This window comes from Sphaeramia orbicularis, chromosome 22 (assembly GCF_902148855.1).
Source record: "Sphaeramia orbicularis chromosome 22, fSphaOr1.1, whole genome shotgun sequence".
NCBI classification, from domain to species: domain Eukaryota; kingdom Metazoa; phylum Chordata; class Actinopteri; order Kurtiformes; family Apogonidae; genus Sphaeramia; species Sphaeramia orbicularis.
Window position 1 is genome coordinate 8,531,287 of NC_043978.1, and position 27,988 is coordinate 8,559,274.

General features: G+C 37.3%; 1 protein-coding gene across 1 annotated transcript; it reads left to right on the top strand.

The window, feature by feature from the left end:
* The first annotated feature begins 222 nt into the window (after positions 1-222).
* LOC115413958 (cochlin-like) lies at positions 223-27,981 on the top strand. Its single transcript, XM_030127103.1, is given in 15 exon segments — positions 223-346; positions 629-670; positions 917-964; positions 8,031-8,184; positions 12,518-12,651; positions 12,826-12,884; positions 13,202-13,259; positions 13,480-13,627; positions 13,899-14,002; positions 19,450-19,676; positions 20,899-21,013; positions 23,058-23,201; positions 23,292-23,448; positions 25,512-25,606; positions 25,681-27,981. Coding segments are annotated over 14 exon segments (1,650 nt in total). The 5' UTR covers positions 223-346; positions 629-636; the 3' UTR covers positions 25,854-27,981.
* Positions 27,982-27,988: the final 7 nt, after the last annotated feature.

Consider the following 27,988-nt stretch of genomic DNA (forward strand, 5'->3'; position numbering starts at 1 on the left):
AAAACTGAACAGAAGCTTTAGCCCCCCCCCCCGAATCTTCTCTCTCCCTCTCTCTCTCTCTCTCAGGTTGACCTGCCTGTCCCCGAGGCCCCGCCCCCTGCTGTGATGTCACTGCTGTAAGGTGTGTTTGTATCAGAGGTTATTTAAAGGGCCGTCTCTCTCTCTCTCTGGGTGATCGACACCGCCTCAGCATCATCAGCTCGTCGTCTGCTGCTGCTCGGGAAATAAACCCTCAGATTCAGATTCAGCTGCAGCGGCGTCACAGAAACCGTGAGTTGAATCCTGCGTCAGATCCTGCAGACCTCAGATCAGTGGAGTTTTACTGAACGCTGAACCCTCTGAACAGGTTTGTTCACAGATTTTCATGGTCAGTGTGAACAGAAAAAAAACAGCTTCTTCAGCTCTGGTTCGTTAGTTTCATTTAATGTCATTTATCATTTTTACCGTCTGGTTTACCGCCTGGTTCACAGATTTACAGACTGGTTTGAAGGGTTTTCTTTTATTTATCAGTAGTAGTTTTTATTATTACATGTAGCTACTGAACATTTAGAACTGATGAGATTCTTGGTAAAATAGTTGTTTTTTGGACACTTTTACTGACTGTTTTTCTGGCTGGTTTGTCTTTCAGGTCCAAAAATGTCCACAATGTCTGCTCTGCTGCCTCTGACAGGTAGAAAACACACACTTTTCTTTTTTTTCTTTTTTTTGTCTTTTCTTTTCTCTTTTCTTTTCTTTTCTTTCTTTTCTTTCTCTTTTCTTTTCTTTTTCTTTTCTCATTTCTTGTCTTTCTTCATCAGGTTTTATTTGTCATGTTTCAGTTTCCTGATCTTTCAGTTTTAGATGATGCTGTTCAACGTCCGTTCCATCAGTTTGTGGTTTTGTTTGATCAGATGCCATTTGATCTCTGTCTTCACAGGCTTCTTCTTCTTCTTCGTTTCCTCGGTGACCAGCTCCACGTCCCACGGTCAGTACGTCACCTCTGTGTCCGTCTGTCTGTCTGTGTTAGATTTAATCTGAAGACATTACGACCAGTTCAGTTAAATCCAGTCACCTTCTGTTTGGACCAAAGTTCAAATTTTATATGTGGATGAGTTTATATTTTTCATCTTTTAAGTTTGGATTCTGGTTTTAGTTTAGTTTCGGTTTGACTTTTACTTGATGAATTGACAAGTTTCAGTTGAGTTTTTAGTTTTACACTGATTTAATGAAACTGAAGACATTGAATGACATTTGATAAGATAAATGAGACCTTTGCTGATTCTGTTTTCTTCTGTTATTGTGTGAAACATATAAGTTGTGATAGTTTTTATGTTTTGTTTTTGTCCTTTTCACTTTTTCATAAAATCTGTGATTAGATTCATTACATTTGTTTTACCTACATGTGTTTTTACCCTTGGTCCTCGTTGCGGGGTATTTTCATCAGTTCACTGTCTGTCTGTCCGTTTGTCCGTTTGTATGTGCAAATCTTTGACATGCACTGATAAGTCAGGCCACTGGGTGGCAGTAGAGTGACTGATGAGTCAGGCCAGAGGTTTTCAAGTGTGTTATGTTTTAGTTAATTGTAGTTTATTATATTTATTCATTTTTTTAATTTATTTTTCGGTTTTTAATTCCTGTTTTTATTTTTATTCTTAGTTCAGAAACTAAATTGTTTTTCTGCTGTTAGTTTTATGTTATTAGTTTTAGATGGATTTTTTTTTTTTTTTTCATTTTAGTTTTCACTGATGTACAGAAGCTGAAATTGTTGAATTTAAAAATCTAACTGCACTGAACGTCTAGGTTTTAATAGGTTTTTTGTGTTTTTCTTTTCACTTTTACCACAAACTGCATTTTTCTCTTTCCAAACCAAACTGGAAAATATCCAGTTTATTTAATGCAAATGAAGTTCATTTCACCTGCATGTCTGTCGCATAGTTCACTATAGTTTTTAATTCCTGTTTTTATTTTTATTCTTAGTTTAGAAATTAAATTCTTTTTCCGCTGCTAGTTTTACGTCATTAGTTTCAGTTGAACTGTTACTTAGTTTTAGTTGATTTTTTTTTTTTTTCATTTTAGTTTTTCGTTAATGTACAGAAGCTGAAAATGTTGAATTTAAAAATCTACTGCAAATTGAAGTTCATTTTACCTGCATGTCTGTTGCATACTTCACTACAGTTTTATTCTTTTTTTTAATTTTTTATTCATATTTCATTATTTACCTTTTTCACAGCTAGTTTTAGTTTCATTAGTTTTTCGTTAACTTTATAACAACACGGTTTGGACTCGTTTGTATTGTTGTTGGGTTCCTCATTTCCAACCAATAGCTGCTGTTTGCCATGCAGAATCCGGCCAATCAGAGCTGTTAGAGAATTCTGAAACTTTGCTACATTGTTGCAGCTGAGGACCAAAGCTGTTGCTATGGTTACCGGGGGCTGCGATTGTGTTTCTGTTTTATGAAACATTGTGGCTCGGTGAAATGCACCCTGGGAGTTGTTGACTGTTTATTCAACAGACCATGTGACCATGTTTCATCTTGTTTTGTCTCACGTTATTTTTAGCATTTTTTACATAGTTTTTACACTTTACTCTTTTTTTCTTCTTCTCTTTGTGCGTCGTTTTAATTCACTAATGGTGAAAGTAATGAGTTCTTTATAATGTGGTGATAAATGTAGAGACAAGTAAGACTAAACACTTCCATCTTATTCTAAATCCAGTGGATAAACTGTTTTAATAATCACTAAACTGTGTAATAAATCACCACAGAATATGGAGAAATTGATCCTGTGTCGTGTTCAGGTTGCTTATTATTACAAATTTAAATTATTATTAGTACATTTTGTTGAGTTATTGCGTATTTTGTTGAAGATCTGGAAGCAGAACTCCATTAAAGCAGATCCTGAACGAAGTGGCTCCTTGTACCAGATTTAAAAAAATCCTATGTTTTCTCAGAAGGTGGTGGAGACCAAAGCAGAGGGAGAAGAGGGTTCAGATCCTGTGGTATCAGGTGATCAGATGTGGTCCATGTGGTCTAGTTCATGACCCCCATCTCTGTGTTTCACTTGATTGAAAGCCCGGTTTTGCAGATCCTTCTGTGTTGCCATGGTAGCCTGGTATCGGTATACACACAGGCGTACGTCCATGTGACCAGAAGAACTTGGTTTTTATGAATGAAATCTTCTGCTGTCGGATGCTAACCGTCGGTTGAGTTACGCTGAAACCGTCTGCGTTGCCATGGTAACACCACGCGAGACTTTTCACGGGCAGAAGAAGCAGATTTTCCCTCTAACCCAGGGGTGTCAAACATGTGGCCCAGGGGCCAAATGCGGCCCGCCAAAGGTTCCAATCCGGCCCCTGGGATGAATTTGCAAAGAGTAAAAATCCCACAGTCCAGGCTGTGGAACTCATTTTAGTTCCGGTTCCACATACAGACCATATGATCTACAGTCAAATAATACCAGAGTAACTGACAAGAAAGAAACGACTCTCCAGATTTTCTTCTTGGTTTGATGTGAAAAAATAATCTTACATTATGTCTATAAATAATTACAACTTCATATATTTGTCTTGTTTTAGTGCAAAAATAACATAAATCTCATGCAAAATATTTACATTTACAAACTATCCTGTAACAATAAAATGTGAATAACCGGAACAAATATGAACAACCTGAATGTCTAAAGAACATTCAGCACAATTTGGACTCTTTTCTTCCTGTTCCTCAGTGTTTAGTGTCTTTGTAGATCTGATCCATAATGCACATGTAGAAATGATAAGTTAGAATAGAATAGAATAGAATAGAATAGAATAGAATAGAATAGAATAGAATAGAATAGAATAGAATGTCTATTGTCATTGTACAGGTGTAACACAATTAAAACAGTGCACTCATCCTAAGTGCCATAAAAAAGTGTAAATAATGTGTATAAAAGAGTATAAAAACTAAATATAAAGAAAACCCTGACGGCATAAATATCTAAAAACAAAAAGCAGCATAAGTTAGGCATAATATTGTTAAAATTGCACTTATTTTTCTAAAGAAATTTCTTTTTTTTTCAGGTTAATGACATTTTTTATGTTTGGATAGTTTATAAAAGTAAGTATTTTCATAATTTCATTGGGCTTTTTTGCACTGAAACAAAGACAAAAATTGTGAGTTGTCATTATTTATAATTTATTCTGTTATTATTTTACTGGTCCGGTCCACTGGAGATCAAATCAGACTGAATGTGGAACCTGAAGGAACATGAGTTTGACGCCCCTGCTCTAACCTGCCCTTTCGTCGTCTTTAATCCTCTAATGGTGAAATTATCGAGTTCTTTATAATGTGGTGACAAATGTAGAGACAAATAAGAGTTAATGGGTCCGTGAATAAGCCGAGCAGAAATCCAAATATTTTCGACGTTACTAATGAGGATCAGTGTCTGTGGTGAGTTTGTGTCCCCGGCCAATGGAAAAGCTCCCTGCGTGTCGTCTCTTCTTCTTCTTCTTCTTCTTTCCTTCACTTTGATGAGTTATTGCTGTGATTTTAATCTGGCCGAGCCTTGGACGTCCTGCGGAAACTGGAAACCTCTGTTGGACTCGGTGTTGATCCTCAGGAGGTTTTTCGCGGTGTTTACATTGAGCCCGAATCACAAAAGTGTCTGAAATATAACCCCCCACCCGTGCACCGGCTCTGATAGATGAAACAGACCCAGGAGCCCTTCATCCGCCGTCACCGCTCAAAGAACACATTTGTTTTCTTGCATTTCAATGAGTTACAGCGGCTGAGGAATCCACTGGTGGAACAGGAAACCTTTATCCTTTTTAACCCTTTCATGCATGAATTATTAGAACATTAGTCAAGATTTTTTTTCTTTATTCTCTTTGGACATTAAAAAACAATGCATTATTATATTATTATTATTATATTATTATTATTATTATTATTATTTATTATTATTTTATGAAGCTATTTTTCATGGAGTTGCAAAAATGTCCACCAAGCTGGACATCATGTGTTGAATTTTTGAAGCAAAGAAACATTTATTTACTGATATACTGTGTGAAAACTATGAAATAAAAACAATAAATGCTGCTAATTTGATGTTTTCTCACATTTTAACCTACACTACAAACAAAAGTTATGGATATTTTTAATTTTTGGGCTATTTTTTTCAGTGGGATTCTTGCACAACGCTTTTTACTTTTTGTGTGTGAATTGAATGAAACACATTTTTTAATGACCAGACATAGTTTTATTTACAAATGGCAAAAAAAAAAAAAAAAAAAAAAAAAAAAAGAAATATCCTTAACTTTTTGTTTGTAGTGTACTCTAATACTAATCATTACTCACTTCATGGACATAATATACCAAAAAAAAAACCAAAAAAACTTTTGTTGTTAATTACAGTACAATAACAATAGCAAGGAATTGATTTACACTCGAACATGTTAGATCGGGTTTATCAAGAACAGCAAAGTTACAGTAATGTTTTCAAAGTCAGTGTATTATGGGATGGTACATGAGCGTCCACTGTGTCGGCTGATATGAAACTAAAACAACAAAAACCATGAATACACAAGAGAACAGCTGGAGAAGAACTGTCCACTGGAGTGACCACCATGCATGAAAGGGTTAAAGATGCTTTTAGACAGAATACAACTGTGTATTCAAAGCAATCCCTAATGGTGTTTTCTTACTCATGAAAAGTCATCTTAGTTATCAAACATTACAGACAGATAAACTTTGTTTATTGATCAATGGCATTAATATTTTTAGCTCGAGCTGTAATAACAAGCATGTACGCAATGCACTGCGTGAAAAGAGGAACATTTCCCCCAGAGGTAAAGCATTCTGGAACTCAACTTCCTCTAAAACTGAGTGGTCAAAAGCATGGACATTACTGTATAAATACTCTATTACAAACAAAATTAGAATTATACAGCTACAGATATGACATAACGTATTTCCCTCCAACGCTATTTTGTCTCGATTTTCTGACGTGGAAGAAATGTGTAGCTTTTGTCATTCTTGTCCTGAAACTACTCTGCACTTATTCTTTCTGTCTGAACACTCTTCTAACTTCTGGCCTAAAATTTAAGAAATATATGATATGTAGAAGTAATGAAAAGATTACTATAACATCCCAAAATGTAATTAAATGTTTTGAACATGATATTCGCAATTTAGAATTTATTGTAAATTTGATCATTTTATTTGGTAAATTTCATATACACCAAAATGAATATACCAAAACACACCCAAATTTTAAAATCTTCCTAATGGAATTTGAAAATATATTAAATCTTTAGAATTTATCTTTAACCAAAAAAGCTCTAGCACCCTGGCAATTTATAAACAATTCTTTAAAATAGACTGAACTCTGATGTATTTATTTATTTATTTTTGTTAGATTTGTTATTTTTATTTATTTATTTTTTAATACTATTATTTTTCTATTCTGCTTTGTGTCTTTAAATCTATGCATTATTTTCTTAAACGTATTTGTTCAAATGCTTTTTCTTTTTGACATCGTATTTGTTTGTTCAAAATTATATGTCTTGTATACCCAAATATTTTCAATAAAGTTGAAAAAAAAAAGATGCTTTTAGATTCACTGTGTTAAAAGCAAATATACAAATGTACAGCATTGAAAACAGACAGATATACGACACCATATTCACTTATGATAAAATGTGTCTCATGAGTTATGACCTTAAAGAGAAAATCTGAGGTTTTTGAGTCTTTTTTGGCAAATGTATGATTTCAGTTTCTGGTGAATTATGAGTTTTGTCTTCACTAAATTCAGATTTTATGATCCCACTACGTCCAAGTTAATTTCCTGCACATTTATTACTTTCAAACTCTCATAAATTCAATGTATGATTTGATTCTTTGGACTTTTTTTTTTATTCTAAAACAGTTTTTGTATTTTTTTTTTTATCAGAACTTCAGAAGTTCAATCTAATATTCACTTTTTTTTTTTTTATTTATAACTTTAATCTCAATTCTACAACGTTTTCGTCTAAATGGATTCAGATAGTTTTGTTTTCTTTTTCTTGTTGGTTTTATTTATTTATTTATTTGTTTATTTGTTTGTTTGTTTGCTTGTTTTGTTTGAACTGATACATCATATAAATACACTGTTACCATGGTGATAACATTTACACTGATAAACTTGAAAAGTGATCTGGTTGTATTTGTCTTATAAAATCAACAACAAAACAAAACCGGGTTATTGTTTGTCATTTACATCTTTAATGTTTTGTTTATTTGTTTACTATCTTATTTATTTATAATTATTTATTTACTTGTTATTTATCATTTACTGTGTGGTTATTTGTTTGCTGTGTTATTTATTTTTTTAGTGTGTTATTTATTACTTAATGTTGATTTGTTACTTGTCATTCATTTGTCTATCATGTGGTTTGTTTGTTTACCCTGTTGTGTATCTGTTTACTCTGTTGTTTTTTTGTTTACCTTATTTTCTGTTTACCCTTTTGTTTATCTGTTTACCTTGTTGTTTATTTGTTTGCCTTGTTTATTTGTTTACCCTGTTGTTTATTTGTTTGCTTTGTTGTTTATCTGTTTACCCTGTTGTTTATTTGGTTACCCTCTTGTTTATCTGTTTGCCCTGTTGTTTATTTTTCTTTACCTTGTTGTTTATTTGTTTACCTTGTTTTTTGTTTACCCTGTTGTTTATTTGGTTGCCCTTTTGTTTATTTTGTTTACCTTGTTGTTTATTTGTTTACCCTGTTGTTTATTTGTTTACCTTGTTTTTTGTTTACCCTGTTGTTTATTTGGTTACCGTTGTTTTTTTTGTTTACCTTGTTGTTTATCTGTTTACCCTGTTGTTTATTTTTGTTTACCTTGTTGTTTTTTTGTTTACCTTGTTGTTTATCTGTTTACCCTGTTGTTTATTTTTGTTTACCTGTTGTTTTTTGTTTACCTTGTTGTTTATCTGTTTACTCTGTTGTTTATTTTTGTTTACCTTGTTGTTGTTTTTTACCTGTTGTTTATTTGTTTACGTCTTGTTTATCTGTTAATCTGTTTTGTTGTTTGTTGTTGCCAGTGCTTTTGCCGGTGACCTGTATGACCCGCGGCGCTGACCTGGCGGAGGACGGTCCGCTGGTCTTGTGTCCAGACTGTTCCCAGTATCGGATGTCGGTGTTCGGAACCGGAGTTTACGCCTCCGTGTCGTCGGTCTGCGGCGCCGCCATCCACAGGTTTGGATCCATATTTAGTTTTACCGTTTCCATGGTGATGATCTCGTCTTCTCTATCTGATGTAAAGTCCAGTCGAACAGAGTAAATATAAAGAACCTCTGGCCTTCGGTACCAGTTCATGAATGACTCCATAAAATCTGATTCAACCAAAACAAAAGGACACTGAAGGTCAAAGGTTAAACCTTTGTCTCTAAATCTTACTTATTCCTTCTGCCAAGGAAGTCTGTTTTCATCTGGGTCTGTCTGTCTGTCTGTCTGTCTGTTTGTCTGTTTGTCTGTCTGTCTGTTTGTCTGTCTGTCTGTTTGTCTGTTTGTCTGTCTGTCTGTCTGTCTGTCTGTCTGTCTGTCTGTCTGTTTGTCTGTCTGTCTGTTTGTCTGTCTGTCTGTCTGTCTGTCTGTCTGTCTGTCTGTCTGTTTGTCTGTCTGTCTGTCTGTCTGTTTGTCTGTCTGTCTGTCTGTTTGTCTGTCTGTCTGTCTGTTTGTCTGTCTGTCTGTTTGTCTGTCTGTCTGTCTGTCTGTTTGTCTGTCTGTCTGTCTGTTTGTCTGTCTGTCTGTTTGTCTGTCTGTCTGTCTGTTTGTCTGTTTGTCTGTCTGTCTGTCTGTTTGTCTGTCTGTCTGTCTGTTTGTCTGTCTGTCTGTCTGTCTGTCTGTCCATCCGTCTGCAAGATAACTCAAAAAGTTATGGATGGATTTTGATGACATTTTCAGGAAATGATGATACTGGCACAAGGAAGAAATTAGTACATTTTAACGGTGATGTGTAAAAACTGTACTTTAACTCCAGTTTGGACTCAAGACATGATTTTTTTTTAACATATATTTATTGTTTTTTCATTCATACAAAACCATCAAACACTATGAACATCTTAAACATGGCAAAGAAGAAATAGATAATAATAATAATAATAATAATAATAATAATAATAATAATAATAATGATAATAATAATAATAATAATAATAATAATAATAATAATAATAATAATAATAATAATGATAATAATAAAACATATACTGTATATATAAAAGGCTAAATAAATAAGTACATGAAATGAAAAAATAAATAAAATTAACCTGCCAATTTCAACATTTCCTGAAAATGTCATCAAAATCTAACTTTTTGAGTTATCTTACTAACAGACAAAAAACAAACAAACAAACAGACAAACAAACAAACCCCGATGAAAACATAACCTCCTTGGCAGAGGTAATAAAGTGCAAAGTGTGCATAATCTGCTCACCTGGATACTGGAGGGTTACTGGGAAATGACCTGATTATTAATGTGACGTTTTGACATAAGTCATTGGTCTCAGTAGAAGCTGATCCCAGTGGCTGATGTTTTTTGGTTCGTCCAGTATTTTGTCTGTAGTCTCAGAGTTAAAGTCAGTCGTTCCGTCGTATCGGCTCCGTTTCCTGAACTCCTGTCGCAGGCTGGTAGTTTCTGCTGGAATATAAAGGTCTGATCTGGTCTATGGGAGTGAATGAACAGATTTAACGTTCGTATAATAACCCTGTGGATGGTTGGGGTTCACCTGTCACCCCCGGTTACTCTGAGCCGTCGGACGGATGTCCCAGAGGTCAGAGGTCAGAGCAGGTGGTGGGCGGAGTCTGTGGGACACGTGGATCGGACGGTGGTCGGGTGACATAACAGCGGGCAGAGTCGGCTGAACCTGGACAGAACACCAACACCACGAAGGAATGTGTGGGCGGAGGATTAGCGCCTCAACCCTGGATGACCCCCAGCCTTCGTTTCCCTTCAGCCCCGGCCCCTCGGGGCCCGACGGGACACCGCTTCCTGCTTCACTCCCCCGTTTCTCCGCTTCCTGTCGCCTCCGTTTGTCTTTGAAACACTTCTCTGTGGTTCCTGAAACAGTCGCTTCTTACGTCGACCTTCAGCTCGTTTGTTTGGTTTTTGGTTTTGTTGAGTCTCTAGCAAGGTTTTGGATTTTCCTTCCAGTTTAGTTTTATTTAGTTTTGACCTTTGTTTTCTCTAATTCAGTTCGTTTTAATCGTTTTTAGAGGGGTTGATAGTTTTTTATTAGTTTTCATTTTTTTCTGAATGCTTAGTTGTAGTTTAGTTTTAGTTTTGTCGTATCTTTTCTCTTCTTCTCCGTCGTATTCAAATAAATCCCAGACAGGACTCTGCTGCTTTCTCCCAACTTTAGTCTCTATGTTTCCAGGTAGAGTGGGGACCAGAAGACGACTGGAAACCACAAGTGAACACAAGTGACGGACCATGAAGTGTCATATGGTGCCAGCAGATGAAACTGCTAGAACAAAATAAATCAATTTCATATCAATCTGATGTTGATAAAACAAAAATGAAGGGATTTTTATCCATAATTTTTATCCGTTTTAGTTAGTTTTATAAGCACACAATACAGTTTCAGTTACTTATGGTTTTCTTTTAACTATTGTACATTATGCATTATACCCGTGGTGCCATTGTACAATAGCGCCCTCCCATGGTGCAACAGCGGCATTGCACCTGTACACCCTCCCGTGCTGCAACATCGGGCCATCGATCGGACACACATGCACCGGACACACGCTGGACACAAAAACATCCATTATAGTAGGATTATAGTTTTTATTTATTTCAGTTAACGAAAATGTTTTTTCACTTCTAGTTTTTGTCATTTCGTTAGTTTTCGTTAACGATAATAACCTTGGTCTCTAGGCTCTCATCACGTCACTGTAACACATCATGTAAAAATAAGAAGCATCAAGGAAGAATTGAACCAAATGTTACGACTTTCAAAAACCCTGTAGTTTATACGTGTCACTAAAAACCAGAACTAATGAAAATATACAATAATGATTCAAATAAAATGGAGGACTACTGAACAAACAGACTTAAAATGAAAATGTTCCAACAAACAGCTGTGTTTTACAGAGTTCAGAGGGAAAAGTGCTTTTTTCACATTTAATTAATGAAAAGAAACTTGGTTAGTTGCGAATATGATTTATTGCCTCAATTGAATCAAAATGTAATCATACGTTCACCTGCATTTTGTAGTAATTATTACGTTTTCATGTGGATGAGTGTTTTTTTATGAGACTGGTTTGATAGACTGGTTTTAAAGTTGACTGATTCTACTTTAACCCTTTCATGCATACTGGTCACTCCAGTGGACAGTTCTTCTCCAGCTGTTCTCTTGTATATTCTCAGGTTTCGTTGTTTTAGTTCCGTATCAGCCAACACTGTGGACGCTTATGCACCATCCCATACACTGACACTCAGACCATTACTGTAACTTTCCTGTTCTTGATAAACCTGATCTGCACTATCATATTTGGGTGTAAATCAGTTGCTAATTGTTATCAGACTGTAATTAACAGTTCTTTTCTTTGTTTTTGTTTTTTTTTTAACAAAAAGGTTTTTTTCACATTATTTGAGTGAATAATAACTAGCATAAAATGTGAGAAAACATCAGATCAGCGGCATTAAAAATGTTTTTTTTTTATTTCATAGTTTTCACGCAATACATCAGTAAATACATGTTTCTTTGCTTCAAAAATTAAAATAATTAAATAGTGTCCAGCTAAGTGGACATTTTTATAACTCCATGAAAAATAGGTTCATAAAAAATCTCAATCATATTGTTTTTTTCATGCCTAAAGTTGACTAAAAACACTCAGGGAAAAAATCTTGGTTAAGGTTTTCATAATTCATACATGAAAGGGTTAAAAACCACAAAAGCAGGAGCCAAAACTTCATCTAATTCTAAATCCAACGGATAAACTGTTTTAATAATCGCTTAACTATGAAATAAATCATCCCAAAATGTGCAGAAATTGATCCTGTGTCATATACAGGTGGTTTATTATTACAAAGTAAAATTATTATTTGTACATTTTTTTTGTAGTTATTATGTATTTTATTAAAGATCTGAAAGGCTCGGTCCACTTCCTGTCACCATCAGAACTCCATTAAAGCAGATCCTGAATGAACTGGGTCCTTTGACCAGATAAAAAATCCCATGTTTTCTTAGAAGGTGGTGGAGGGTTCAGATCCTGTGGGATCAGGTGATCAGATGTGGTCCATGTGGTCTAGTTCATGACCCGTCTGCGTTTCACCTGATTGAAACGTACCCTCTTAAGCCTGGTTGCAGTTCCGTCTGTGTTGCCATGGTAACGCCACACGGGGCTTGTATTACTATCCACACACCGTACGTCCACATAACCAGAAGAACTTGGTTTTATGTGAGTGAATCTTCTGCTGTCGACGCTCGTCTGTGGGTTTGAGTTGACATGGTTCAGACTCAAACTAATGGACCAGCGTTCAAACCCGTCTGGGTTCCACTGACGTTCTCTGTTCTGGGTTCTCCAGGGGAATCTTCGGTCGGTCCGGTGGTACCGTCAGGGTCCACAAGCTGAAGGGACGTCACAGCTACATGAGCTCCTACGCCCACGGCGTCCAATCACAGGCCTTATCTCATTGGACCAGCTCCTTCAGCCTGTCCAGTAGGTGGAGCCACTGGGGCGGGGCGGGGCTACAGAGGGATCAGACTATTGACTGGGTTGTTGTTTGAGTGATGGATCCGATGGATTTGAGTCCTACATTAAAACTAAACTAAAGGACGCGTTGGATCTGTAGTAGATTTATTCACATATGAACACGTTCTGTTCGTTCTCCAGAACCTGAGGACGTTCCCATGGAGCTGACCAGTCACACCAGTACCACAGCCCTGCCTGCAGTCGCACAACCAGGTAACACACACACACAACTACACACAACCACACACAACCACAGCCCTGCCTGCAGTCGCACAACCAGGTAACACACACACACAACTACACACAGCCGCACACACCTGCACAAAACTACACACAACTATACACAACCGCACACAACTACACGATGTGTCCTCTGAACTGAACGTGGACACCTGTTTGTGAACGTCTGTTTATGGACATCTGTTTGTGGACGTTTGTTTGTGGACGTTTTGTCTCCAGACAGAGCAGATGTTTGTCGCAGACGCCGTTCTCTCTGATGACCTTTTGTTTTCAACAGGAAAGAAACCTCTGAAGAAAACCGTCAGTGAAGAAGGCCCTTCCAGGAGGAAACAAAGGTACCACTAACCTGGACTAAACCTAACCCAGACTAAACTACACCTAACCCAGACTAAACTAAACCTAACCCAGACTAACTAAATTTATCCCAGACTAAACTAAACCTAACCCAGACTAAAATATACCTAACCCAGTCTAAACTAAACCAGACTATACCTAACCCAGACTAAAATAAGCCTAGACTGGACTAAACCCAGACTAAACCCAATGTGTGTTCAGACTGTCAGTTGGACATCGCCATGGTGATCGACAGCAGCAACAACATCGGCAGGAGACGCTTCAACCTGCAGAAGAACTTCATCACCAAACTGGCGGCCATGTTGAAAGTGGGACCCACCGGACCCCACGTCGGCCTCGTACAGGCCAGGTAACGCACAGACACACAATCAGACAGACACACAACACACACAGACACACAACCAGACAGACACAGATGCACAACACACACAGACACACAACCAGACAGACACAGATGCACAGCACACACAGACACACAACCAAACAGACACACAACACACAGGTCCTGCACACACACATCTCGTCACCATCCTTCTGCTGTAACAACACAGTGTTTGATATTTGTTGTTCTTTGTGTGTTATTTGTGTATTTTTTGTGTGATTTTGTGTACTGTGTGCAGTGGTTCACCACAGACTGAGTTCCTACTGACCAACTACACCCAACCCAAAGAGCTGCTGTTCGCCATCAAGGAGGTGGCGTACCTGGGCGGAGACACAAACACAGGTAATAAACACACAAACACAGGTAATACACACACAAACACAGGTAATAAACACACAAACACAAGTAATAAACACACAAACACAGGTAATACACACACAAACACAGGTAATACACACACAAACACAAGTAATAAACACACAAACACAGTTAATACACACACAAACACAAGTAATAAACACACAAACACAAGTAATAAACACACAAACACAGGTGACAAACACACAAACAGGTAATAAACACACAAACACAGGCAATACACACACAAACACAGGTAACAAACACACAAACACAGGTAATAAACACACAAACACAGGTAATAAACACACAAACACAGGCAATACACACACAAACACAGGTAATAAACACACAAACACAAGTAATAAACACACAAACACAGGTAATACACACACAAACACAGGTAATACACACACAAACACAAGTAATAAACACACAAACACAGTTAATACACACACAAACACAAGTAATAAACACACAAACACAGGTGACAAACACACAAACAGGTAATAAACACACAAACACAGGCAATACACACACAAACACAGGTAACAAACACACAAACACAGGTAACAAACACACAAACACAGGTAATAAACACACAAACACAGGTAATAAACACACAAACACAGGTAATAAACACACAAACACAGGTAACACACACACAAACACAGGTAACAAACACACAAACACAGGTAATACACAAACACAGTTTATTCGCACAAACAAAGGTAATACACGCACAAACACAGGTAATAAACACACAAACACAGGTAATACACGCACAAACACAGGTAATACACGCACAAACACAGGTAATAAACACACAAACACAGGTAACACACACACAAACACAGGAAATAAACACACAAACACAGGTAATAAACACACAAACACAGGTAACACACACACAAACACAGGTAATAAACACACAAACACAGGTAATAAACACACAAACACAGGTAATAAACACACAAACACAGGTAACACACACACAAACACAAGTAACACACACACAAACACAGGTAACACACACACAAACACAGGTAACAAACACACAAACACAGGTAACACACACACAAACACAGGTAATAAACACACAAACACAGGCAATAAACACACAAACACAAGTAATAAACACACAAACACACGTAATAAACACACAAACACAGGCAATAAACACACAAACACAAGTAATAAACACACAAACACAGGCAATACACACACAAACACAGGTAACACACACACAAACACAGGTAACAAACACACAAACACAGGTAATACACACACAAACACAGGTAATAAACACACAAACACAGGTAATAAACACACAAACACAGGTAACAAACACACAAACACAGGTAATAAACACACAAACACAGGTAATAAACACACAAACACAGGTAATAAACACACAAACACAAGTAATAAACACACAAACACAAGTAATAAACACACAAACACAGGCAATACACACACAAACACAGGTAACACACACACAAACACAGGTAACAAACACACAAACACAGGTAATAAACACACAAACACAAGTAATAAACACACAAACACAGGCAATACACACACAAACACAGGTAACACACACACAAACACAGGTAATAAACACACAAACACAGGTAATACACACACAAACACAGGTAACACACACACAAACACAGGTAACAAACACACAAACACAGGTAATACACACACAAACACAGGTAATAAACACACAAACACAGGTAACAAACACACAAACACAGGTAATAAACACACAAACACAGGTAATAAACACACAAACACAGGTAATAAACACACAAACACAAGTAACACACACACAAACACAGGTAATAAACACACAAACACAGGTAACACACACACAAACACAGGTAACAAACACACAAACACAGGTAATAAACACACAAACACAGGTAATAAACACACAAACACAGGTAACACACACACAAACACAGGTAACAAACACACAAACACAGGTAATACACAAACACAGGTAATAAACACACAAACACAGGTAACACACACACAAACATAGGAAATAAACACACAAACACAGGTAACACACACACAAACACAGGTAATAAACACACAAACACAGGTAACACACACACAAACACAGGTAATACACAAACACAGGTAATAAACACACAAACACACGTAATAAACACACAAACACAGGCAATACACACACAAACACAGGTAATACACACACAAACACAGGTAATACACACACAAACACAGGTAATACACACACAAACACAGGTAACAAACACACAAACACATATAACAAACACACAAACACAGGTAATACACACACAAACACAGGTAATACACACACAAACGCAGGTAATAAACACACAAACACAGGTAATAAACACACAAACACAGGTAATAAACACACAAACACAGGTAATAAACACACAAACGCAGGTAATACACACACAAACACAGGTAATAAACACAAAAACACAGGTAACACACACAAACACAGGTAATAAACACAAACACATGTAATAAACACACAAACGCAGGTAATAAACACACAAACGCAGGTAATACACACACAAACACAGGTAATAAACACAAAAACACATGTAATAAACACACAAACACAGGTAACACACACAAACACAGGTAATAAACACAAACACATGTAATAAACACACAAACACAGGTAACAAACACACAAACACATATAACAAACACACAAACACAGGTAACACACACACAAACACAGGTAATAAACACACAAACACAGGTAATAAACACACAAACACAGGTAACAAACACACAAACACAGGTAATAAACACACAAACATAGGTAATAAACACACAAACACAGGTAATAAACACACAAACACAAGTAATAAACACACAAACACAAGTAATAAACACACAAACACAGGCAATACACACACAAACACAGGTAACACACACACAAACACAGGTAACAAACACACAAACACAGGTAATAAACACACAAACACAAGTAATAAACACACAAACACAGGCAATACACACACAAACACAGGTAACACACACACAAACACAGGTAATAAACACACAAACACAGGTAATACACACACAAACACAGGTAACACACACACAAACACAGGTAACAAACACACAAACACAGGTAATACACACACAAACACAGGTAACAAACACACAAACACAGGTAATAAACACACAAACACAGGTAATAAACACACAAACACAGGTAACACACACACAAACACAGGTAACACACACACAAACACAGGTAACAAACACACAAACACAGGTAATAAACACACAAACACAAGTAATAAACACACAAACACAGGCAATACACACACAAACACAGGTAATAAACACACAAACACAGGTAACACACACACAAACACAGGTAACAAACACACAAACACAGGTAACAAACACACAAACACAGGTAATAAACACACAAACACAGGTAATAAACACACAAACACAGGTAACAAACACACAAACACAGGTAATAAACACACAAACACAAGTAATAAACACACAAACACAGGCAATACACACACAAACACAGGTAACACACACACAAACACAGGTAATAAACACACAAACACAGGTAATACACACACAAACACAGGTAACACACACACAAACACAGGTAACAAACACACAAACACAGGTAATACACACACAAACACAGGTAACAAACACACAAACACAGGTAATAAACACACAAACACAGGTAATAAACACACAAACACAGGTAACACACACACAAACACAGGTAACACACACACAAACACAGGTAACAAACACACAAACACAGGTAATAAACACACAAACACAAGTAATAAACACACAAACACAGGCAATACACACACAAACACAGGTAATAAACACACAAACACAGGTAATAAACACACAAACACAGGTAACACACACACAAACACAGGTAACAAACACACAAACACAGGTAACAAACACACAAACACAGGTAATAAACACACAAACACAGGTAATAAACACACAAACACAGGTAACAAACACACAAACACAGGTAATAAACACACAAACACAGGTAATAAACACACAAACACAGGTAACACACACACAAACATAGGAAATAAACACACAAACACAGGTAACACACACACAAACACAGGTAATACACAAACACAGGTAATAAACACACAAACACACGTAATAAACACACAAACACAGGCAATACACACACAAACACAGGTAATACACACACAAACACAGGTAATACACACACAAACACAGGTAATAAACACACAAACACAGGTAACAAACACACAAACACATATAACAAACACACAAACACAGGTAATACACACACAAACACAGGTAATACACACACAAACACAGGTAACAAACACACAAACACATATAACAAACACACAAACACAGGTAATACACACACAAACACAGGTAATGCACACACAAACACAGGTAACAAACACACAAACACATATAACAAACACACAAACACAGGTAATACACACACAAACACAGGTAATACACACACAAACGCAGGTAATAAACACACAAACACAGGTAATAAACACACAAACGCAGGTAATAAACACACAAACGCAGGTAATACACACACAAACACAGGTAATAAACACAGAAACACAGGTAATAAACACAAAAACACAGGTAACACACACAAACACAGGTAATAAACACAAACACATGTAATAAACACACAAACGCAGGTAATAAACACACAAACACAGGTAATAAACACAAAAACACATGTAATAAACACACAAACACAGGTAACACACACAAACACAGGTAATAAACACAAAAACACATGTAATAAACACACAAACACAGGTAACACACACAAACACAGGTAATAAACACAAAAACACATGTAATAAACACACAAACACAGGTAACACACACAAACACAGGTAACAAACACAAACACAGGTAACACACACAAACACAGGTAATAAACACAAACACATGTAATAAACACACAAACACAGGTAACACACACAAACACAGGTAACACACACAAACACAGGTAATAAACACAAACACAGGTAACACACACAAACACAGGTAACAAACACAAACACAGGTAACACACACAAACACAGGTAATAAACACAAACACATGTAATAAACACACAAACACAGGTAACACACACAAACACAGGTAATAAACACAAACACATGTAATAAACACACAAACACAGGTAACACACACAAACACAGGACCCTTTTTAATCCTGAACATCTGGGGTCCAGATTCAGTTCCCTGAGTCGGATCAGAACATGAGGAACGGTTCCATACAGAATGAACCCAGTGTTTGAAGACACTACATCTCCCATGATCCCCTGCAGTGTGTGTGCAGCAGAGGCTGATGGGAGCATCCCCTGTCGTTTTCCTGCAGGTAAAGCCATCATGCACACGGCCGAGACCTTCTACACCCAGGAGAACGGCGGGAGGCGGGGCCACCCCCGGGTCATGGTGGTTTTGATTGACGGCTGGCCCTCCGACGACCTAGAGCAGGCGGCCATGTTGGCCCGAGAGTCCGGCATCAACGTGTTCATGGTGTCCGTGGCCAAACCGGCGCCCGAGGAGCTGGGAATGGTCCGAGACAAGGACTTTGTCCAGAAGGTGAAAGACACAGAACCCACAGCAGAGTCACATGACCAAACACACCATCATCATCATCAACATACGCCTTTAAGTTCTGATCCATCTGTTCATCTGTGTTTTAGTCACATGGTCACATAAACAAGACACAAAACTGTTCATTAAATAAGAGTCAGATTGAAATGATTTAATCCAAAGAAATTAAATTAATAACTAAATTAAAATAAACACATTCATAGACTACAAGTACATTCAACTTGTTTACGTTGACTTCATCTTGTTTTGTCTTTTACCACTTTACTATACAACGACTTTTAATCAAAGAAATGAATAAAATAATAAAAAACAGGGAAAATAATCATCAAAATGAGCATAACTTAAAAACAACAAAATGAACAAAATAATGAAGAAAATGAGAAGGATAATTAACAAAATGAAGAAATTAAACAACAAAATGAACATAAATGAACAAAATAAAGAAGAAAATGAGGAAGATAATTAACACAATTAAGAAATGAATCAACAAAATGAACATAAATGAATAAAATAATGAATAAAATGAAGAGAATAATGAAAGAAGTGAATGAAATAATAACAATAATAATAATAATAATAATAATAATAATAATAATAATAATAATAATAATGATAATAATAATAATGATGATAATAATAATAAAGGAAAATAATCATCCAAATGAGCAAAAACAAAACAGTATATTTGTGTATTAACACTTCATCATATACTTTGAATCATCAGATACACAGCTCTTTGGTTGTTTGTTTTACATTCATTTGATTAAATTATGTAAAATTTAACAGATCTAATCTGATGAAGATCATTTATAATAAACTGTAGATCAGTGATATTCATAGTAACGTACATAAAACCATCTGATGTGTTTAAAACATGACCAAACCTGCTTTAACATGTAAAGATATAATGGTTTAACATTTATTATTTTAATTATCAGTTTACTTCCACACACAAAGAAATAAAACGGTCTGTTTCTACATATGATTCTGTGTTTGGAATATTTTCAGTTGGTTCTGATGAAGAACTGAATGATTCTTCAAATCCAGTCAACTGTGTTTTTCCCTGACAGAACCGCCAACACCACCTGCAGAAGACATAGAACAGGTGGAGGTGGTTCTGAGGGGGAGGGGCCTCAGTCAGAGGTCACATGACCCGGTGTAAACGTGGACGTGTGTGATGTTTGTGTGGTTGTGTTGTCGTCCTCAGGCCGTTTGTAAAGACAACGCCCACTTCAGTTACTCCATCCCCAGCTGGTTCAGCACCACCAAACACGTCAAACCGCTCACCCAGAGGCTCTGCTCATTGGACGGCCTCCTCTGCAGTAAGACACGCCCCCCACCCCGCCTCCACCCACGTCATGTAGACTCACATCAGTCAGATCTGCTCTGTATGGGTGTCGGATGGAGACTGGGGCTGTGTATCAGCAAGAATCTGGCGATATGATACAAATCTCAATACTAGGATCACGATACGATATATCACGATATATCATGATACTGTTAAAAAGGCAAATTTTTGTTTGTTTCTTTTTTTAAAAATGATTATTTCCTTGAATAATTACACTACACCAGAAATATACACAAATATTAAACACATTTTTATTTGATCCCAACAGGATCTAATGCTATGGCACAAAATGTTCCTGTGTTCAAACTGAAATTCTGTTTTACAGACATTACAGTTTAAGATCCTGTTCAAATGTTCATATTCTATTAGTTCAGAACTAACATCAGAACAGTATTTTTGTTCAATCCCAACAAAGGAACTAACATTATTTAATAAAAGAGTGTTAAATAAGAATAAATAAAATATAAAAAAAGAAAAACAAAAAATAAAAATGAACCTTCACAATATCTGCATTTGAATAAATACCTAAAAATATAGATACAGTATTTTTTAATATCGACACAGTATTGTAAAATGAAATATCATGATACATTGCAAAACTGATATTTTCTTACAGCCCTAATGGAGACTGAGTATTTAATCAGATGAATGAGTTTAACTTTATTAGACAGAAAACTATTCATTCATTAATAAACTCGTCTCAGCCTCAGATTTAAAACAACAAATACTTTTGTACATTAAGTCGACCCATTTCATTTTTCCTTGTTTCTTATGTTAGATTTTTGATCATTTCCTGTTTAATAGTGAAGTCGTTTAGTGAATATATTCTTAAAACTACTGCACACACGGAATAAATGACAGAAGAAAAAACCCTTTGTGATGTTTTCGATGGCACGTTTACTTTGTAGATTTGATTTGTTCCTCAGTTGGATTTATCGTGTTGATGTTGAAACTGATAATTCCCATACTTCAACTGTGACATGAACACAGCAATGATGTGTTTATGACATCAGTCCTGCATAAACCAGTGTAAATAAGTGTGTGTTACCTGTGATTTACAAATTATCACCAATGTTTGTGTTTGATCTGGTTATGAACAAAGTTATTATTGTTAACGAAAACGAACAAAATGACGAAAACTAGAATTGTAAAAACATTTTCGTTAACTGAAATAAATAAAAACTATAATTAATAGAAAAAACATAACTAACTGAAACTGTATTGTGTGTTTACAAAACTAACTAAAACGGATAAAAATTATGGATAAAATTCCCTCCATTTTTGTCTTTGTCAATGTCGGATTGATATGAAATCGATTTATTTTGCTCTAGCAATTTTAGCTAGCGGCACCAAATGACACTTGACGGTCCGTCACTTGTGTTCACTTGTGGTTTCCAGTCGTCTTCTGGTCCCCACTCTACCTGGAAACATGGAGACTAAAGTTGGGAGAAAGCAGCAGAGTCCTGTCTGGGATTTATTTGAATATGACGGAGAAGAAGAGAAAAGATACAACAAAACTAAAACTAAACTAAAACTAAGCATTTAGAAAAAGATGAAAACTAATAAAAACTATCAAACCTGCTCAAAAAATGAATTAAAACGAACTAAATTAGAGAAAAAAAAGTCAAAACTAAATAAACCTAAACTATAATGAAAATTCCAAAACTATTAGAACGTTGGTTGTGAATCTTTGATGCTGAGGTTCGTCATTTTCAAAAAACAGCTGAAACAGAACATGTTCTTTACCGTCGCTGTCAGCCATGTACGTGTTTTACAGATGTGCTTCCTCTGAACAATTTCACTTCAATATCTAAGTCTTTGAGTACCTAGAAAAATGCTACATAAAACTGATGTATTATTATTATTATTATTATTATTATTATTATTATTATTATTATTATTATTATTATTATTTATCACTGTTATATCGTGTCATGAGTCTCCAAAACACCTGGAAAATGTTTATTTATCACCGGTGCAGATGAAACACAAAACCAAAAGTGTGCGTCTGTTTTCAGGTAAAACCTGTTATAACTCGGTGAACATCGGTTTCCTCATCGACGGATCCTCCAGCATCGGAGACTCCAACTTCAGGATGATGCTCGACTTCCTGGCAGGAATCGCCAGAAGCTTCGACATCTCAGACATCGGAGCTCGTATCGGTCAGACTCAGAACATGAAGTCATTCTTATTGAACTGGTGATGGACCCGGGTCTGAATGTGCGTGTCCTGGTTCTGTGGCTCTGGTTTAGGTGCGGTCCAGTTCACCTACGACCAGAGGCTGGAGTTCGGCCTGTTCGACCACCCCAGGAAGGAGGACACCATCAACGCCCTGAGGAGGATCAGCTACATGAGCGGAGGGACGGCAACCGGCGCCGGCATCACCTACGCCATCCAGAACCTGTTCAGGTAAAACACACCATCCAGGACCTGTTCAGGTAGAGTCCAGAAGCTGTTCAGGTCAAGTCCAGAACCTGTTCAGGTAGAGTCCACTCTGATCCGGTTCATAGGGATCATTACTCACAGGTCGTGATCATATGTAAGGGTAGGAACGTCGATCAGTCGTTAAACTGAGAGCTTCTGTTTTTGGTTCACCCCCCTGTCGATGCCTTCTCCAAAACACATGTGGACCAGATAAACTCCCATGAACCCTCTAGGACTCTGCAGAGGGTGAAGAGCTGGTCCAGTTCTCCATGACCAGGTTGAGAACCACATTGTTCCTCCTGACTCCGAGGTTTGACTATCAGGGGACCTTCCACTCCAGTTCCCTGGTGTGGACCTTCCCAGGGAGGCTGAGGACTGTGATCCCCCTGGAGATGGAACTCACCCTCTGGTCCCGCTTCTTTAAAAGGGGAACCACCACCCTGTCTGATGGCGCTGTCCCTGACCTCCACCAAGGTAGTTATCGTTAATGAAAACTAACGAAATGATGAAAACTAGAATTGAAAAAACATTTTCATTAACTGAAATAAATAAAAACTATAATTAAAAGAAAAAAAAAGCTAACTGAAACTGTATTGTGTGTTTACAAAACTAACTAAAATGGATAAAAATTATGGATAAAATTCCCTTCGTTTTCGTCTTTGTCAAAGTCAGACTGATACGAAAGTGACTTATTTCGCTCTAACAATTTGAGCTAGCGGCACCATACAACACTTGACGGTCCGTCACTTGTGGTTTCCAGTCGTCTTCTGGTCCCCACTCTACCTGGAAACATGGAGACTAAAGTTGGGAGAAAGCAGCAGAGTCCTGTCTGGGATTTATTTGAATACGACGGAGAAGAAGAGAAAAGATACGACAAAACTAAAATACTAAAAAATACAAAAAATATAAAATACTAAACTAATGCTAAGCATTTAGAAAAAAAATGAAAACGAATAAAAACTATCAAACCTGCTCTAAAAACTAATTAAAACTAACTGAATTAGAGAAAAAAAAGTCAAAACTAAATAAAACTAAACTAGAATGAAAAATCCAAAACTATTAGAACCTTGACCTCCACCTGATGTTGAAGAGGCACGTCAACCAAGACAGCCCCACAACATCTAGAGAAGTAAAGAACTCAGGATGGATCACCCCCAAAGCCACGAGGAGTTTCCCAACTTCCCCAGCCCCCGCCTGGGTGCTGGGCGAGTCCAGCTCAGACTCCCAGGACTCTGCTTCCACCACAGAAGATGTGAAAGCAGGATTTAGGACATCCTCAAAGTAGTCCTTCCACCGTCTGATGACATCCCCAGTTTTGGTCAGTAGAACTCCATCCTCACTGTTCAGTGTTTGTGGAGCCCCACCTCCTCATCCTCAGTCATCTGACGGTTTACCAGAACTTCTTAGAGGCGGACCCAAAGTCCTGCTCCAAGGCCTCATTGAACTTTTTACCTCAGCAACTGTCAAAGTTGTGGACTTACTGGCCTGTCGGTACCAGTCAGCAGCGTCCACAGTCCCAGGAACCAACCAGTCCCTGTAGGACTCCACCTTCAGCTTGACCACATCCCTTACAGCTGGTGTCCATAACCGGGTGAATTCCAACACAATATTCACCAGCAGCTCCACGCAGATGCTTTGGCAGCGGAGGTTCTGAACACGGTCCATTCAGACTCCATGACCCGACTTCCCTCAGACCCCTGAGCACCGGACCTTCCAGCACCAAGAGACTCCAAGAAGGCTGGGGCCAAAGGAGGTGAGTCCGATGTACCCAGACCTATGGGCACTCGCTGAGGAGCCCCTCCCCCACACCAGGTTCCAGAGTGGGGCCCTGGTAACCCTGATCTGGGCAAGGGTATATGGGTTTGTCCTGCCCCTCCCCTAGGCCGCCCCCTAAGCACCAGTTTACCTTTGGAGATCCTACCAGGTGCCGATTCGAGTGCATCTACTTTTTCAAACATTAGAGTTTTTTTAAAGTTACTTGGTGTTAAATTGCTTAAACGTTTTTGTTCTTTGTTCTTCATACTTTAACATGATTTTGCGTCCGACAGACGGACTGGACCGGGTCGGAACTTCCTCATCATCATCACCGATGGCCAATCGTACGACGACGTCCAGCTTCCGGCTCTGGAAGGACAGAAGAAAGGTGAGCACCTTACAAAGACCTGAAGGTTCAGCAGGTTGACACATTCCTCACACTGACACGTCTCCACCAATCAGGCATCACCATCTTCTCTGTGGGTGTGGCCTGGGCTCCTCTGGAGGACCTGAAGGCCATGGCATCCGAACCCAAAGAAGGCCACACCTTCTTCACCAGAGACTTCATCGGCCTCGCTGAGATAGTCCCAGCGGTGGTCCGAGGGATCTGCCGAGACTTCAACGACAAGAACTAACACAACAGACACACAAACACACAACGACGGCAAGGTGACAGACACACAACTACAGACACACAACCACACAGTGATGACACAACCACGGATGTAAGGACACACAACGACAGACACACAACTACCACAATCTGAAAACCCACAATCTGCACAGGCTTCCATGACAACAACTAACAGACACACCTGCGTATGACGACACAACTGCACACAGACAGACACACAACTACATACACACAATAATAAACACACAATCTGCAGAGACTTCAACAACAGACACACAACAACTGACACAACTACACACACTGAAACACAAACCAACACATTCTGTAAATACTGTCGGATCCAACATATGAACACACACACAAACACACATATACACACACTTAAACACACATACAAACACACACACACAAAGGCAGTTTCTATTTAATGAAGGAGTAGTTTAATGATCAGTAGAAAATAAAATAAACCTGATGTCGATAACGAATCATGAACAGATTTAACTTAAATCTGGTTTAATTCAACAGACGATAAATAAATAAAAGGAGACGTTAAAGAAAACAGAAAGTGTAAATATTAAGCCCCGCTTCGCCAAAGATCTGGACATTTGACACATTTTACAAAAAAAACTAAAGGTAGAACTAAACCTGAGGACGTTTATGTTTATGTCCCAAACTTTTTACCGAATTATAAAAACAGTTTATAATGATCATAAATGTTGTTACAGTTTAATAGTTTCACAGATGAGAGGGATGTAAACGTGGTGTTAGCATCTGTTAGCATCTGTTAGCATCTGGTCATCAGGTGACCTGAGGCTGCGTCTTCCATTGGCCATGGGTCTGGATATGGACCTGGATCTGGTCTGGGTCTGGATATGGACCTAGATCTGGTCTGGGTCTAGGTCTGGTTTCTGGATAGGGACCTGGAGCTGGAGCTGGAGCTGGAGCTGGAGCTGGAGCTGGATCTGGTCTGGGTCTGGGTCTCCATATCCAGACCCAGACCTGGACCTGGATCTGGATCTGGTCCGGGTCTAGGTCTCTATATCCAGACCTGGACCTGGACCTGGACCTGGACCTGGACCTGGATCTGCTTCTTGAATATTAAACTGTAAAATCATTTAAATTCATCAATACATTTTCATTTCCTCCATTAACGCGTCTTAAAATGTTCTAAAATTTGCTTCTTCATTTAGTTTTTTCTTCAGCTTTAATGGATCAAATGGTTTTTAATGGATTTAAAACAAAAACACTTATTTCACAGCATCTTAAACTTATCTGTCAATAATAGAAACAAATAAAATATTTAAAAAATCAACAAAAATACACTGAAAACCTTAAATTATCTCCATCAGTTTCTCGTCTTTTTCTCATTATAACGACTCATAAACATGAATATTTCTGGGTTTGTTGTTTTTGTCGTTTTGTGATTTTCCTGATGTACAGTCTGTTCACTTTTAATACTTTCACATTTTTATCATTTCTTCTCTTTATTTTAAGGCCGATTTTGGAAACATGTTTTAATGAATGAATGAATTGTGCCAAATAACGCTTTGTATTTTATCAGTGTGCTTTAATTTTAACCTGAATCTGTTTATTTCTGGCCTTTTTTTAATTAAGTCTGTCAGTTTTAATAATCTGTCGGTTAAAATAATGGTTTATTTTTGCCTTGAATGAGTTTTAATTTGATCTACGCTTGCGGAAAGTTGATAAAAACAATATTTGATCATGTGAAGATCATCATCTGCTTGAGTTTAATCTCATTTTCTTCTTGATAAAGATTCTATTATGTTTAAAGACATGTCAGTGGCTGTTTTTTTTTTTTTTTTTTTTTTTATTTTATTTTAGGGCCAAAAACAATCAAAACAATGTGATTTTTTTAGGAAGAAAAACGACTAATACTGAATCTAAACCTGGTGAATAATTTGTAAATGATCAGAATGCGTCGTTAAATCAGCTTTAAAGGGTTGTTTTGTGTTTTTTTATAAAAGAAAAATCCTTGAAAACTCAGATTTTCTGTCTTTTTGTAATAAAACCTCTGATGGGTTTGGTATTAACTGTTGATTCTGTCTTTTTCTGTATTTATTACCTGTTTTTTTCTTGTGTTTTCCAATAAAAAACAGTTTTTTACAGTTGGTTCTG